General features: G+C 54.8%; 1 protein-coding gene across 1 annotated transcript; it reads right to left on the bottom strand.

The window, feature by feature from the left end:
• Nucleotides 1-366: 366 nt before the first annotated feature.
• On the bottom strand, nucleotides 367-13,040 carry AKR1B1 (aldo-keto reductase family 1 member B). The gene is made up of 10 exons (XM_045855645.1): nucleotides 12,885-13,040; nucleotides 8,978-9,145; nucleotides 8,193-8,309; nucleotides 7,105-7,182; nucleotides 6,469-6,591; nucleotides 5,828-5,934; nucleotides 5,422-5,503; nucleotides 4,742-4,825; nucleotides 2,895-2,977; nucleotides 367-757 (listed from the first exon to the last, which is right to left on the bottom strand). The coding sequence occupies exons 1-10, from the start codon at nucleotides 12,948-12,950 to the stop codon at nucleotides 715-717; spliced, it is 951 nt and encodes a 316-aa protein (XP_045711601.1). The 5' UTR covers nucleotides 12,951-13,040; the 3' UTR covers nucleotides 367-714.
• Nucleotides 13,041-15,450: the final 2,410 nt, after the last annotated feature.

Below are 15,450 nucleotides of genomic sequence, written 5' to 3'. Positions count from 1 at the left end.
TTGGCCGCACATCAGAACCCCTGGGGGCATGTGGACTCCAGACATCCTGGCTCCTTCCCCCCACCCCCCTGGACTAATAAGATCGTCTCCAGATGGCTAACGAGGGCCAGACATCACTAGCATTGGCAGCTTCCCTGCCAACTGCAATGTGCAGCCAGGTAAGACCCCTCCCCCTAAAGCTAGATGGGCAAAATACTGGCCCAAGATCCCCCCCCCCACCCGCCCCCGACGCCAAAGGAAGGGTGCCAAGTCCTTCTTGAGCTGCAGAGTCGAATGGGCTGCTTTGTGGGGGACAATGGCATGAAGGTCAAGTGGGACAGGAGGCGATGAGTCATTTCTGACCAACACCAAACCAAACAAACAGCATCAGGCTCACAAGAGTACTTGTTATTTGAGGCAAGGAGAAGGCCGGCTGAAGGGAGGCCGGTTCCAAGCAGCCGAAGCCCCATTGTTAGTGGCACTAGTTTTCACTGTGTAAATGTAACTCAGGAAAGGGTATCGAGGTTGCACTTCCTCGCAGGACAAGAAGGGCAAAGGAAACTGAAAGAGACTCTACTCAGACATTCTTCGGACCCAAGGCCAGCCAGCCAGACCTGTGCTGGTTCGTCTGCAGGTGACTGCCCGCTGCCACGGGCCAAGGGCCATGGGCCACGCTACTCTACGCACAGGAAGGAGGAGGCAGCAGGTCATGGGGAGCAGCAGGCCCCCACGGCTTCAAAACTCTTCGTGGAAGGGATAATTCTTGTGGGAGACACAGCTGTCAGGAGAAAAAAGGAACACATTAGCTTCTCAAGAGATTTCAACTGTAATATATTACAAAAAGACACAAACGGCGAGTGTCTCACTGCAGGTAGAAATGAAGGCCTGTGAGGCAGCCGCCACGGGCTCTCTGGGACTGGCCTGTGCATGTCGGACGCCACCTTCCCGCATGCCCAGCACTGCGCCCGGGGAGCCCAGGGCAGCAAGGCACGATTCCTGCCTCCCGGTACTCAGCCTAGCAGACCGGACCGGAAGGAGTCTTACTGCCTTGACATTAAGTGTGTGATGACAACAGGAGAGATGTTAGGAGCCTGTGCACGTGACAGAAAGTGCTCTGTGTACCCAGAGAGACAGGGCACTGTCACCTCCAGGAGTCTTCTGGTAGCGACGGGAGCTGAAGGGGACCTGGCGGAGTGGCTGAGGACTTGATCAAAGAAACACAGGGGAAGGGGCAGGCTGGGCATGGACCTGGGGCCTGAGAGCTGCAGGCGTGTCTGCCTCGGCCCACAGCCCCATCCGGCAGGGCAGGCCAGCGGCCTGGGCTGGCGATGTAATGGCAGTAATGTTGAAAGAACTGGCTAGGCAGAGTGGGAGGGGCCCAGGGTGAACCCAGGATGGGACACTGAACTCTTATTCAAAACTTCAGAACCATTCAGAAAGTTCCCCATGGTCTGCCTTTTTTTTTTTTTTTGCATTTCATCAAACCTGAAGTATATAAATACCACACGCCATCAGCAACAGGGGCTGAGTACCTCTGCCAAACAGGTAATATGTACGTGTTCGTACAGTTCCAAAAAGCTTCCTGGGTGACCCGGAAATGTTGGAGACAGCCTCTCCCTCCCCACTGAAGCCCCACCACCCCCACTGAACATCGGCACCCCACAGAATCACGTGACAGTGGTTTCTAAAACCACGCTGCAGGGCAGAGGACATCTGTGCATAAAGGGGTCGGTGAGAAAAGCCCTGTGATCTGCCAGCCCCAGGAGCTTCAATCATCACGTGAGCACTGGAAAGGGAACTGAATGCATGACGCGGAGATTCTCAAAGCAGATCGGATGTAGCTCGGCAGAAGATTCACTTCTCCCCCTCACCCACTAGACCCAAAATCGGGTTCAGTGTCTAAAAGCCCAGTATCAGTAACACGCACGGGGACATCAGCGCGGGCCCTGGTTTGGGGCTGCCAGCGATAAACTCTGTGGCCTCTTTGGAATCTGAGGCCCTGGTGTGACAGATGACAACCTGGTCATGAGCACGTTTGCACCTGACAACGGGCGTTATCATCCAAGAGGCACAGCTGGTGGCCGTCTGCCTGGGGCGGTGGCGAACGCCACTGGAAGGTTAAACTCTGAACAAGACAGAGAGAGCCCAGAGGCTGGGAAGAGAAAGCTAGTGCCCACCCTGTCTCAGGGAGGGTCCACATTTTACTCAGAAGAATAACTAACGACTAAGAAGAGAGAGCAGATGATAAAAACAGCGAGAGAGGAAATTCTTTGTCTCCCCCGGAAAATAGGACGTTTCTTCCTGAAAGCAGAGAATGAGCCTTGAACTTCAGCTGCTGCACAGGTAGGAGAAGAAAATCAACAGCCTTCTTATCACCTGCTTCAGGTTCCAACTACAAGGCAGAAGGAACACAGGGAACCAGCAAAGGTACAGCGGGAGAGCCCACGGGCGGCTCTGCCAGACAGAGGGGCCGAGTGACTTCCTTGGAGTCCAGTGTCGGTGCCAGAACAGGGGTGATCTCAGGCCCCGAGCACCGTGCTTCCTACTTAGCCCCTTTCATTATAGTCATTATCAGTCATGGGCATGTTCTCCCAGGAAGGTGGGACAGGAGCCACCCAGGAGTCTTTGGTGTTCATCTACAGTAACATTTGGAAGTTGAACGCTAAAATACGAGGTTACTGCAGGTCAAACCAACCATGCTCCTGGCTGGGGATGAGAAGATACTAGAGCAAATAGATGCCCTGGCATCCTCCCCGGGGCTGGGTGTGGCTCAGCTGACACAGGACGAAACATCCCTGGCTGCTCACGTCTGAGAATGCAAGTGAAAATGGCCGAGAGAGCAGGACTTGCGCCCGAGGCCCTCGGGACTCAGGCCTTCGCACCGCAGCACCCGATGCGCGCCCGGGCCCACTCACCTCACCAAGGCACAGACCCTCCAGTTCCTGTTGTAGCTGAGTAAGGTGGCCATGTCCTCGCTGCTCAGCTCGAAGTCGAAGATCTAGAAAGAAAAGGCGCCCACTAAGCGCAAACATGAGGCATCCAGCAGCCCTGTGCAGGGCCGTCAATGAGAGGCTGCCTGAGTGGGGAAGGGGAGGGAGGGAGACTGAACTCAGAGACGGTGCAGCGACTGCCCTGAGGAAGCCCAGGTTTCCGCTCGGTACCACCTGAGACATTGGGAACAGTCCATCCCTTCCAGAGCCTCCCAGCAAAACCGTACTTTTTACTCCACTTAGTTCACTCCAGGACCACTCACTACCAGGCACTTCTGCTGTGCTGAGCACCAGGGAACACAAGGACGGGCAGGACGGGTCTCAGTTCCCGAGGAAGCAAAGGGAGCACCACAGATGGGCCACACGGAGCTCGAGGGGCGCCCAGGGGGTCCCGCGTGAAGCCGGGCTAGGGAACTGAAGGCCGCAGCCAGAGGGTCTGAGGTGGGCCCCAGACGCCAGCTAAGGTTTGGACAGTAAGAGCAAGACGTTGTAGTGGGAGGACAATCTACGTGAAGACCACGGTCACAAGGGAGATGTGGCCAGCACAGAGGCCAGCAGGCAGGCCCTGAGCCGCACCCAGCGAGACCAGGAGGGCCGGCCACACGCAGTGCCCTCAGCACCCGGGAGGGTCACAGAATGTGCAAGAAGAAAGCCTGCTGCAGGCTCTGTGATTACGACTGTGCAAAACTGTGCAAGGACTACACACTAAAAAGTGCAAGTAAAATGTCAGCTCTATGACATTCATCATTTCAAAATTATTCTTTCCTAACACCTTGAAAGAACCACACGCACGAAACAAAAGGATCCAACTCTAGCACGACGCATTTCCCATAGCAGTCACTGTTTTACCGCTTCATCTCCAGCAGTCGGAACCTCTGAGGGAAGGAGAAAGTTCTCCCCCCTCCCCAGACCCCGCCCCCAGTCTCCCAAGTGACTAATGGCATGTGTCACAGCCATAGCCTGTGGCCCGTGAACTTGCAAAACCAGCTGCTCACTGTGCAAACAGCTGCTGGAGACAAGAGCCTGGGTGAGGATGCGTGGCCACAGTGGAGCCGCTGTGCTCAGGGAGCACACACAAGGCTCTCCCGGAGCAGCTCCGCTCCCCCAGACCCGCGTCAGCAGTGTGGGGGGCAGGGAGGGTGTGATGCCAGGCTGGCCGATCTGCTTGGGGGGGTGCCCACACAGACACCTCCGGGTGCCCTGACACCAGCCCTGCTGCTCCGCCCACCGTGCAACAGGGTCTTGGCAGGAGGGGTGGGCAGGAACGACCTGCAGGGACTTCGCAGACCACAGTCTCATCAGCAGCACAGCAGCGTTCCTGGGTGCTGACTGGGGTGCCAAACACGGTCTGTGAAGCCCTGTGATGTATGGTTTCAATCTGCATGACAACCCTTGAAATTGTCATTTTACAGTCGGGGAAGCTGAGGTACCTAACCAAGTCCTGCTGCAAACCCAGCGTCACTCACACACATTTCTCAGGGCGAACACCGAGTCACTGAGGAGCCTCCGCAGGAGCGTGCACGCACAGGGGGTAAACTGAGGCACGGGGCCCACGCCGAACCAGTGCCTCCACCCAGGAAGAGCCACTGTACTGGGTCCAAGGTGTGCTCACTGCTGCCTGCTGAGGGTGGCTCCCCAACCCAGACGTGACAGAGGGTGGGGGCCCCCACACAACACGGCTGGGACAGGATGAGACCCTAGGAAGCGTCCTACCCACCCCACCCCCATCCTTCTCCCCTGAGCAAAACCAGGGCAGCCAGCCGGTCCCTCACCTGGAAGTTCTCGGCGATGCGTTCTGGTGTCACCGACTTGGGGATCACGACCAAGTTCCTCTGCACGGGGAACCGGATCAGAACCTGCGAGCAGATTGCCGAGTGCGTGAGCACACCAAGAAGCCTACGCCATCACCCCACTGAATCTCCTGTTCTCAGTAACCAGAGACAGGAGATTCCAGAACTTCCTATGAGAAAGGCAAGACCCAGAGACGTCAGGCTCTCGCCCAGCGGCAGGGAGGGTGGCTCTCAAGGTCTGACCCCAGAGCCCTGCTCCCAGCCACCACGCCACGCACACTTCAGTGTCTCCCAGCCGTCCTGCCCGCGAGGAGACAGTCCACGGACCAGGCACTCTTTCTGCCACTAGAACGACGACAGCGTGTCCGTGCAGCTGACGACGAGAGCTTTGCTAGGAGCAGAGAGATGTGCCTTCACCTGCGGAGCAGCTGCTGCCCCTCACAGCAGCCTGGGAGGGTGGCGGGCAGGCACTGTCATTCCCAGGCCGCACAGGGAGGTATTTTAACTCCCCACTCAGTGTCCTGTCTACTACACACCCCAGGACCCCAGGACACACTTCCAGGAGGGCTGGACAGGGCGCGGTCACCTCCCCCTCCCGGCTCACTGGGACCACCACGAACGCAGTTCTGGGGACAGTCAGAAGCACCTGGAGGTGGCCGTACCTGGGCTGTGGTTTTATTGTACTTGTCAGCTATGGCTTTGATCTTGGGGTCCTCCAGCAGAGAAGGGTCCTCAGGCTTGGCCCTGGAGGCAGAAAGAGGGCCAGTGTGAGCAACCATCGGCGCTGCCACTCAGAAGAGCCGGTGCCCCAACCCTAACTCCATCCCCCTCCAAGGGCGGCCCGCCCATCTCCTCCCAACTCAGAGCTTGTCTGTGAACCCCCAACCCTTCGGGAAAAGAGTGGGCCTCTTCCTACCAGCAACGCCAGCCAGGAAACCCAACAACGAGGCTCGTGGGAAGGTCTCCAAGTTAGCCCCAGAGCCACTTTCCTCGACACTGAAGTTTTCTCCTCTTTGCCCATTTCTAATCTTCCCCAGCTGACAGAAAGCGTGGTCCGTGGCCACTCACCAGGGCCTGTCTGGAGAGCCCAGGGGACTGTAGGCGGTCACCACGATGCCCTTGGAGTTGCAGTACTGGATGAGCTTCTCCTGAGTGAGGTACGGGTGGCACTCGATCTGCAGGTGCAAACGGGAGGCTGCTGCAGCTCAGGGTGCCAGCGACGACGGCACACAGAGCAGGGCTCCCCGCGCCACGTCCCGGCCCCCACCAGACAGGAAACCGTGTGTGACCAGAGTCCTATCTCCCAGATAAGCCGTGACGGCAGCTACGTCCCCCAGCTCGTGTCCTTGACGTGAGCAAGAATAACCTTGGCACCGAGGAACCGTGGCTGTGGGCCCTCAGGGGTCTTTCTGGCTTTGACCACGTGTCACTGGTGGCACGTCTGAGGGTCTCAATGTGTCATCCGTAGGCTGCTGTGAGACCCAGGCCTCACGAGCCAGGCTCAAACCCTCCTCTCCCACAAGCTGCGCTCCCAGGCGTGCCGCTGTCCTGCTGAACCCCGACTGAGGACGTCGCCTGAGGTCTCTGCCCAGGACCTGGCCCCTGGCTACCACCCCCCGCCCCGCGGGGGCATGTGAACGAGAAGTACCTGCAGAATGGGGAGTGCCAAGTGCCCGTCGTGCCCACCAGCTTCCCTGCTGGGTGTGTACCTGGTTAACTGCCGGCTTGTACTTTAAGCCAGGTTTGTTTAAGAGCTTCTCGATCTGGAGATGGTTGAAGTTGGAGATGCCGATAGTTTTCACCAGCCCTTCGTCCACCAGCTCTTCCATGGCCTAAGGACAAAAGGGGGCCTGCTCGCTCACACCTGCCCGGTGCCCCACAGGACGGGGTCGGGAGCATCTCTGGCATCAGCCCCACCCTGCGTCTCCGGTGCCAGAGTCAGACCTTTGAGAAGCCAGAGACACAAAGGCAGACGCCAGGCTGGCTTAAACTGACAGGGAGAGCAGAAATGGTGGCAGAGCCCTGGCCAGTGTGGCTCAGTTGGTCGGAGCGTCGTCCAGTAAACCCAAAGGTCGTAGGTTCGATTCCCGCTCAGGGCGTATACGAGAGGCAACCAATCTGTGTTTGTCTCTCACACCGACGTCTGTCTCCCTCCTGCTCTCCCTCCCTTCCCCTCTCTGAACAACAAGCATGTCCTTGGGTGAGGATGAAAAACAAAAACAAAAGGCAGTAGCAGAACACCACCACGCAGTGCAGGAAGCGGCGGAACTCACACCTGCCCCCTCGCGAGGACCACCGGGAACCAGCACTGAGGAAGAGGGCAGCCACATCAGGGACGGCCTTACCTCCCACGTGTCCAAAAAGTCGGCGTCGGAGGAAATCACGTTGCCTTTCGAATCCAGCGGGAAGAAGTCGCTCCCCGGCTGTCATTGCAATCAAACGCCAGTGGTCAGTCAGGGCCCTTCCCAGCTGTGCTTGGGGCCTGCATCTTTAAAAGCCAAGTTCTAACAATACCCTAAACTACAAGAGCTGGCTGGGTTTTTAGAAGATAATCTAGGGCAAATCTGGGCCGGTGGGGAAAAAGGAACAGGCACACGATGGCTGAAGCCCCACACTCGTTCGGAAAGAGGGGTCTCTGTTGACTGTCAGATGGGAATGGCTCATTCTCGGTCAGCGAGACAAACCCCCCACGGACGGCAGCATGTGGACCGAGGAAGGACTCGGGCCAGGACCATGGGGCCCGCGTCCTGGCTGGGTCACCGGCCTACGGGGCCATCGCCTCGCCGGGCCTCGCTGGCTTCTCACGAAATACTAAAGATGAAAGTCGGGCACTGACACCATGCAGGGCAACGAAATACTGCTGTGGGGTCCAACTCACACTCCCCACCCGGCTGACAAGCGGAGCACTGAGCCCGTAGCTGGAAAGGAGGCAAAGGACGTAGGGACGTGAGACTCCTGCATTCCAGAGTGACACTGTTCGAGGTGTGCACCAGGCCTCCGCAGGACGCGGCACGCGTGTGGAACAAGGGAACGTGTACACACACACACACACACACACAGAGGTGCGGGGCAGGAGTGTGTGCGTGTGTGCGTGCCTCTGGGCAGGGTGGGGATAACTGCTGGCGCCCGTGGCCAAGGGCAGCAGTGTCACCGGAGCCACATCTGCTGTCCCAAGGTTGTACCCTGTGCACTCACCAGTTGACCCAGTGCAGGCTCCTCAACCTCTAGTGTGTGCAGCTGAGTCGCTGGGGTTTGGACTCAGAAGCTGGGGCGGCGCGGGGGGCCGAGAAAGGCGGTGGGGTGAGGTCCCTGCTGCTGGCCTGGGGACTGCGGCGCGAGCAGTAACACCACACAGAGTGTGTGCCCACCCGTCACCTGCCAGCAAAGGGGGCCCTGCGTGCCCCCGGCCACACCCAAGCCCTCCGCCCCATACCTTGAAACTGATGGGCCAGTGAATAAGGTAGAGGTCCAGGTAGTCCAGCTTCAGGTCGCTGAGCGTCTTCTTGCAGGCTCCTTTCACCAGGTGTTTCTCGTGGTACGTGGACCACAGCTGAAGGCAGCGAGAGAACACAGCTCATCACTGCCACGCAGGAGGCTGTTTCCCCGCCAGGAGCCAGACGGCCTGAAGCCAGAGGACGCACTTCCCTCTCACCACCCACCCATGTCACCGTGACTCTGGACACGGTGGTGAAGGAGACGCCACCTCATGGTGGGGGTCCCAACTCCCCGAAGGAACTCGGGACAATCAGGTCCAAGATACCTCTCAGAAGGACCAAACTAAATGCATAAAATGGAACGGACAGGCCAGCACCAGCCCTGGGTCCTGCACGTGAGTTCTCAGGGCTGTTTTCCCTGAGACACCCTCCGTCCAGGTGTTCTCTGGGCACCGACAGCCTCCAGGTAAAAGGCGGTGGCCAGCAGCAAAGATCAACTCTTAGCCAGGAACCCAGTCCCACCCTCAAGATAAGTCCTGGAAAGAAAGCACCAACCCAACCCCCGCCCTCAGCCTCTTCAGCAAGGGGTCCAGGTGGAACGACCATCCGACAGCCAGCCACGGACGGGGGCGCCCTGGGGTGCCCCCCAAGGCCTCCAGCCAGCAGTGATAACTGCAGCTATACAGAGAGGCCCCAGAGTAGGACGGCCTCAGCTCCCAAGCTACTGCCACCAACAAACAACCGTGAACAAGAACCCTCCACCCCGGGCTCCCGAGAGCCGCACCTTGCTGACGATAAAGAGGTCTTCGCGCTTCACCACCTGCTCCTTGATCTTCTCCTGGATGGCCACGCCCACCTCATTCTCGTTCTGGTACACGTGGGCGCAGTCGATGTGGCGGTACCCGAGGCCGATCGCCACCTTCACTGCTTCCGTCACTTTGCCTGGAGGGGACTGAAGGGACACAGAAGGCATGGGGTTAAAACCCCCAATGAAACAGAAGATGGCGTTTGCCCACAGCTCAGGGAGGAGGCCGGAGGGCGCCTGGCGCTCTGCACTGAAGCACTGGCTGCTGCTCAGCCGGCCTCCGAGGCGGAGTCGAACTCTTTGCCCTCAGGCAGAAGGATGTGAAGTGCCACACTGACTCATTTCAGGGTCACCGGACGACTTAAAAGCAGCACAGATCACCTTAAAGATGTGCAAAGACATTCACTTCCTTGTTCTTCACATCTGTTGATTTACAAACCGCTGTACAAAAAAATCCCCCACTATCTGAACCTATTAATTAGGGTCCCAAGACAATAAGGGACACCATTTCCTTCCAACAGCCCAGAATATTTCAAAAAGCGCCGTAAATGTTGACCCAGTTCCCACTTGGTTTCAGTGAACACCTGTGCTTTCCTTTCTCTCTCTGTGTGCATGGGTGCGGACGTCGGGAATCCTTTGTTTCTAAAAGCAGTTCTGGGAGATTATCGCAAAGTCAAGAAGACTACTGATACAGATTCAAAGACCTGGGTGTCGAGTCTCACTCCACCAGAAACTTGGAAAAGCACCATATGGTTTGCAGTCACAGTTACAAAGGAGCTGGCTGACTGGCTGCGCCCAAACCCTCTGAGTGACTGGCACAGGTGTGTGGGGAGCCAGCTGTGGAGGAGGAAGGAGTGTCTGCACGGTTGTTGAGCTCCACCCAGATCGACTGCAGACCCTCCCTCCATCCCCTGCTCGGATCAGAGAGGGGACAAGTAAATGTGCATGCAACGTCCTATAGACCAACGGCAGCGCGCATTCCTCGGGGGTGGGGTGGGGGGAGGAGAGAATGGACAGAAAAACTCCCCAGGGTCGTCCACAGCTGCAGACATCTGCTCTCTGGGTGTCTGTCAGCTGTCGGGAACAGGCGCTGAGAGTCAGGAAGCAGGCGACGGGGGCAGGACAGGGAGCCGTGGGAATCAGAGCGTGACCTGACAGTGCCCCGAGCTTGCTCGGCCACCACCGTGGAGGGAGCAGGGAGGCGGGGTGGCGATGCTAACTCAGGTGTTAGACCAAGGAGTAACTTCAGGTGATCTGGCAATCTCCTCTTCCCTGGAGGACCGATGGAGCTGCACCTGTGGCTTTCCCTGCCCTGCGTGGCTGAAGGAGCAGAGCAGTCGACATTAACCACCACGGCCGCTCTGTGGCGTACTGGACACGCGACTGTCGCTGACGTGAGCAGTGAGGGCAGGGCACACCCCTTCCCAAGAAAGAGAACAAGTGAGGGACCCAGGTGGGGGAAACTGCCCAGCACACCTTTGGCTTTCTTCAGACTTAATGGAACCCTGACGTTCTCTGCAGAGCCCTGTACTGTGCCAGCCTAGCTCCTTAGGCAGAGGGTGGGTACATTTCTCAGGCCTGGTATCTGCCAGTGACTGGTATCGGTGCAGAGACATGACCCCAGCCAGGTCCACGAGAGTCCATCTCTGGCCTTAAGTTGGCACCAACACCATCTCCTTCTGCTGAGAGGAGATGAGCCAGGAACTGCTGCTGCTGGAGGGAAATGGTAGTGAGGAACAGGTGAGGGTCACACTTACGCCCAAGTCTGGTACACCAGAGGCCATTCTACAGTCGACGAATCGCCACTTCAAACAAACTTTTTTTTTTCTTTTTGTCTGCTTCGGTTTAAGTTGGCTGGCCTGGCCTTGGAACCAGAAGAGCTCAGACTCCAAGAACAGTCCAAATGGGACGACACAGTCCCCAGGACATGAAAGACATGTGGGGACAAGGAGCTGTACCCACTTGCTGTCTCCCACGGTCCTCACGAAGATAAGCAAATGGTATTGAGGCCACCCTGTCTCTTGTCCAGCCTCTGTGAAGGAGGCCCATACCTTCCATTGTCAGCTTCACGGAGCCCACCCTCATCATGTCACCCCACAACTCAGGACAGACCTCACCTCTCCACCTCACCCCCAAAATCTGAAGTTATCTTACTTTCCTTTTTCCCCAATGCAACATCTACCCTTTGAGTACCTGCTATTTACCAGGCACTGTGAGAAGCGCTGGAAATACACGTGAACAAGGCAGACAACTACCCTAGCTCTCAATGAACTTCACCTGCAGAAATGAGCTAAACACACGGATGTTGTATTATTTTAGATAAATATACAGCTTTGCAAGGTGTTATGTGCTCAGGTGGATGATGAACTTTTATCAACTTTTACTCCTTATTTATGCAACAGTAGTAATTTTCAAATAAGGGGCCTCAGGTCAAGACCACGCTTTCTGAACACAGGGAACACAAAAAGTTCAGAACACACCCCACCTGGTAAGGCTAAGGATGGTTCCATGGACCTTGGTTACAGTTCTGTGCGTGCGTCTGTGGGCTCCGTCATTCTGATAGAAACTATAAGTTGGCATTGCCAAGAAAACGTCTTTTCACATCCATTCTGAGAGAATAACCTGCCACTAATGGAATTTAACTCAGCCTCAAGGCCATAATCCAATTACACCGTGAGGGCGACCATTAAATTTCTAAAGGGAATACAGAATAACTAACATTCTGACCACTTTGACCCTGAAATATTTTCAACATGAGGCAACTCTGGAAACCTTTTCTTGTTCACTTTGGATTTACCGACTTTCAACTGCCGGTTTTAGGGCACAGGTGAGCACCACCTTCTGCTCTATTTCAAAGCCCTGCAGGGATACAAGTCAATCCTGTCTCTTCCCACACCCTTCTGTAAATACCAAGGCCCAGGTCCACAGTCAAAGCTGGTGGCAAAACCTGGGTCACATCTGTGGGACGTAGTATATAATACCTGAACAGACCTTATAAATGGCTTAAAAATACTGGGTTTTACCCTGGAGCCCATAATAACCACCCTCTGTGCCCCCTAATTCTCAGTCAGGCTACCCATTTTAGTCCTCACCACTTCTTGGGGACGCTGTGAGTTAAGAGATTTAAGTGGCGATAAGGTTTCTGGAGCCAGTTTGAATACTGATGCCTGCTAAGTTTTCCACGGGCAGGCGGTAACCGCCGGGGCACAGATTCTCTGCGGAGTTCCCACGGCACCCGAAAGCAACACGCCCAGCCAAAGGGTTTGGCTCGGCGCAGCGCCTCTGGGGACGTGGAAATGGATGCGTTCTGGGCAAACTCGAGCCACCTAATTTAATTACCTGCAGTCTCCGGGCTTACCTTTAGACGCTTATTCCCTTAGAGAGAAAAACGGAACCGATTAAGGACAAACTATTTGGGGAAAAAAATAAATAAATAAAGGAGCTGCACCACGAGTGAATGCCAGCGCACAATGCCCCCTTCCCCCCAATCTTCCAGATCCACCTCCGGTTCTCCAACCCCGGGACCGGAGCGGTGGGGGTCTGGGAAGCCCACCTAACCTTCGGCCCCTTTTCGTATTCTTTCAGCTGGGATCGGATTCAAAGTGTGGCCTGGGGACCAAACCCAACAACTGTCTCCAGAGTCGGCCTTCCCGGGGCCTTCCGCGGGCCTCCCAACCGCCCCCCCCCCTCCCCGGCCCACCTGCCTGGCCCACCTTGGCCCCCAGGAACCCTCGACGCCGACCAGAGCCAGCCCTCGGCCAGGAATGCCCAACTGTGGCTCCTTGGAGGCCGGATGTCCAGGCAGAGAGTCACTCCAGGTCCCTCCCCGCCCCAAACTGCACGGAGGCCGAAGAGAACAGCAGGACGCTATCTCCGCCAAACCTACCTTCCAGGTTCCCAGGCCCAGGGTGGGCATCTTGGCGCCGTTGTAGAGCACGATGTGGCTAGCCATGTCCGCAGCGGTACACAAACCAGACAGACCCAAGGACCACGACTGCTTGGCGCCAGCGCACACCTTTAAATAACCCGTACTGCACGCAGCAAGGGCGGGCACGATTGGCCGCTAGCTGTGCAAAGGCGGCTTCTGATTGGCTAGCCCTCGTGGACCCTGCTCTGGAGCGGGGCTGAGACGCTCCTTCCACTAGGTCCTAGCGGGGCCGAAATCTTAACGCTGGAATGGTTACCCCCGCCCCAGCAGCTAGGAGGACCTCGCCAATGGCGGTGGCGCTTGGAAACGCGAATGTAACACACAAAAGTAACAGATATCCTACAAATAGGCAAAGCAGCCCAGGAAGGAGGGGTTTTTGTTTTCGGTTTTGGTTTTTTACAGGCGGGAGGGAGATAGACTTGTTTGTTGTCCAAGCCCAGTTTCACGCTCTTTGAGAATTTGACAAATGACCTGTCGTTAATTTGTACAAATCAGATCGACTGTAGGTACATTTTAGCTCTTAGGAAGGTGCCTATAAGAGAAATGGCGTGCAATTTTATTGCAGAACACATTCTGGAGGTTTGAGTTTGCCCAGCCTGTATATAGCTCTTGGGGCTATCTTTGCACCCCGACCCCCGACCCCCGGTGCTAGCTGTGTTTGGTTCAGCAAGCCTTCTCCCAAAAGGCAGTATTGCAGCAGGTTAAGAAGTTTGGATGAACTTGATCCAGCACACACAGAAGATGAGTCAATCTTGAGAAAGTGAGACTCTCTCAAAGCAGCAAGTTTCAATCCGGCAATTTAGCAAAACTTGAGAAGAGTGAATGGGCAGAAAGCCACAAAAGAAAAGTTAGCGTTCATATTGTAGATTCACATACCTCAAATTAGGACGTGTTAAATAATAAATCGACCAGCTCTAATTGGCAGGTACAACTTCTTTCCATTCTGCCTTAAGAAGATATATTATTTTCCAAAGTAGCCAAAAGGAAGCTCCTGGAAGACCTTTGAAAATAATTTTGGTTTCTTTCCAACCATCTCTATCCATAGTGCCCTACCCTACCCCAAACCTGCTCTTTCTGCTCCATCACCCTCCAATCTTTCCCCTAACCGTGCAACATTGAGAACTATACCTGCCTGGTAATGACTCAGTAACCAGACCTCCCAAAACTCTATTCTGGTGATTTTCCACTTAGTGATTTCTAAAAAGTGCCCTTTAGGAAAATTTTATACACAACCAGATATTTTTCCATTTGATTTTTACAAAAACTCTTGTTAGTAGGCAAATTCTGATGCTATTTGTCTCCAAATAATAGAATTTTAATTGAACCCTGAAGCTGGGAACTTGGCTTCTGGTAAAACAGCAGCAAGCCACTGCTCTTCATTCATGAGATCCCTGGCGACACAGAGGCTGCTGTCCAAAGGGCTAGCTTTTTTTGAAAATAATACACCTTAACTGATCAGGTTGGTATACACAGAGGGGTCATTGTTAGGGACATGGTCTCATGATGAAGGGCTTTGTTGCAGTTTCTAGGATGGTTTCTAGAACTCATAACTCTCTAAAAAGCGGAGTAAGCTGACCCAGTTACCCAAAAGAGACGTCAGACCTGTGGAATTTCTATAGTTGGAATATACTATTGTGGTAGTCTCCTAACTGCCCCATGGCCTCCGTAATCTTTGTAAAATGTCATTATGCACGTGTCAAAATTATGCTTTAAAAACACCTTCAATGGAATCCTTCAGAGAAACATTCCAGTACTTAACAGCAATAGCAGTAAGAATCGGAATGGACTTTGAACCAGCAAAACCACCGTGAGACCAGTAATCTCATCCTGATGAAATAATTTAAAAGTGAACACCCCCCCACACACAACAGGTATAGGGCTGGGATTACGATGAAGAAAATGACAGATGTAGGTGCAATGTGACGTGCCCAGTCTGGGGCACCTCCTCCAATTGTACACCTGAGAAACTTTGGTCACCTGGTCCTAGTCCAATCACACACACACACACACACACACACACACACACACACGTGCATGATTATTTAAAAAAGTTCTATACACATAAAGTAAAACAGTAAATATTCAACCACAGCAAGAGAAAACAAGTAGTCATTAAAAACAAAAACTGTACAGATACAGAGGAAACCATATGAAGACACACGAAAGTGAAAGCAGAAAACAAAACCGTAACTATGACATGAGTATAAGCAGGAAAAACAACTCGTCACATAACCTTGGGAAGAAATCGAAGGAAATGGGGAAGTCTGTTTTTCAGATTCGTTCATCAATAAACACATTTTGCACTTAACTGTTAACTCTCCAGTCTCCTTAGGATAAAACTTCAACTTCTTACCCCGGCCTTCAACGTCCTGGTGAAACCTGGTGTAACTCTGTAAAGACACGAAAACCCACCAAATTGCACACGTTTGTATGGTCACTATGGCGGCGTGTCATGTGACTGTTAAAGCTGTTAGAACAAACAAACGTACAAAGGTCCTGAGGCAGGGCAGGCAGGAGGCAGGGA

This window comes from Phyllostomus hastatus, unplaced genomic scaffold, assembly GCF_019186645.2.
Source record: "Phyllostomus hastatus isolate PE091 unplaced genomic scaffold, TTU_PhHast_1.1 phas_scaffold_114, whole genome shotgun sequence".
NCBI lineage: Eukaryota > Metazoa > Chordata > Mammalia > Chiroptera > Phyllostomidae > Phyllostomus > Phyllostomus hastatus.
This window is presented reverse-complemented; position numbering and strand designations above follow the sequence as displayed.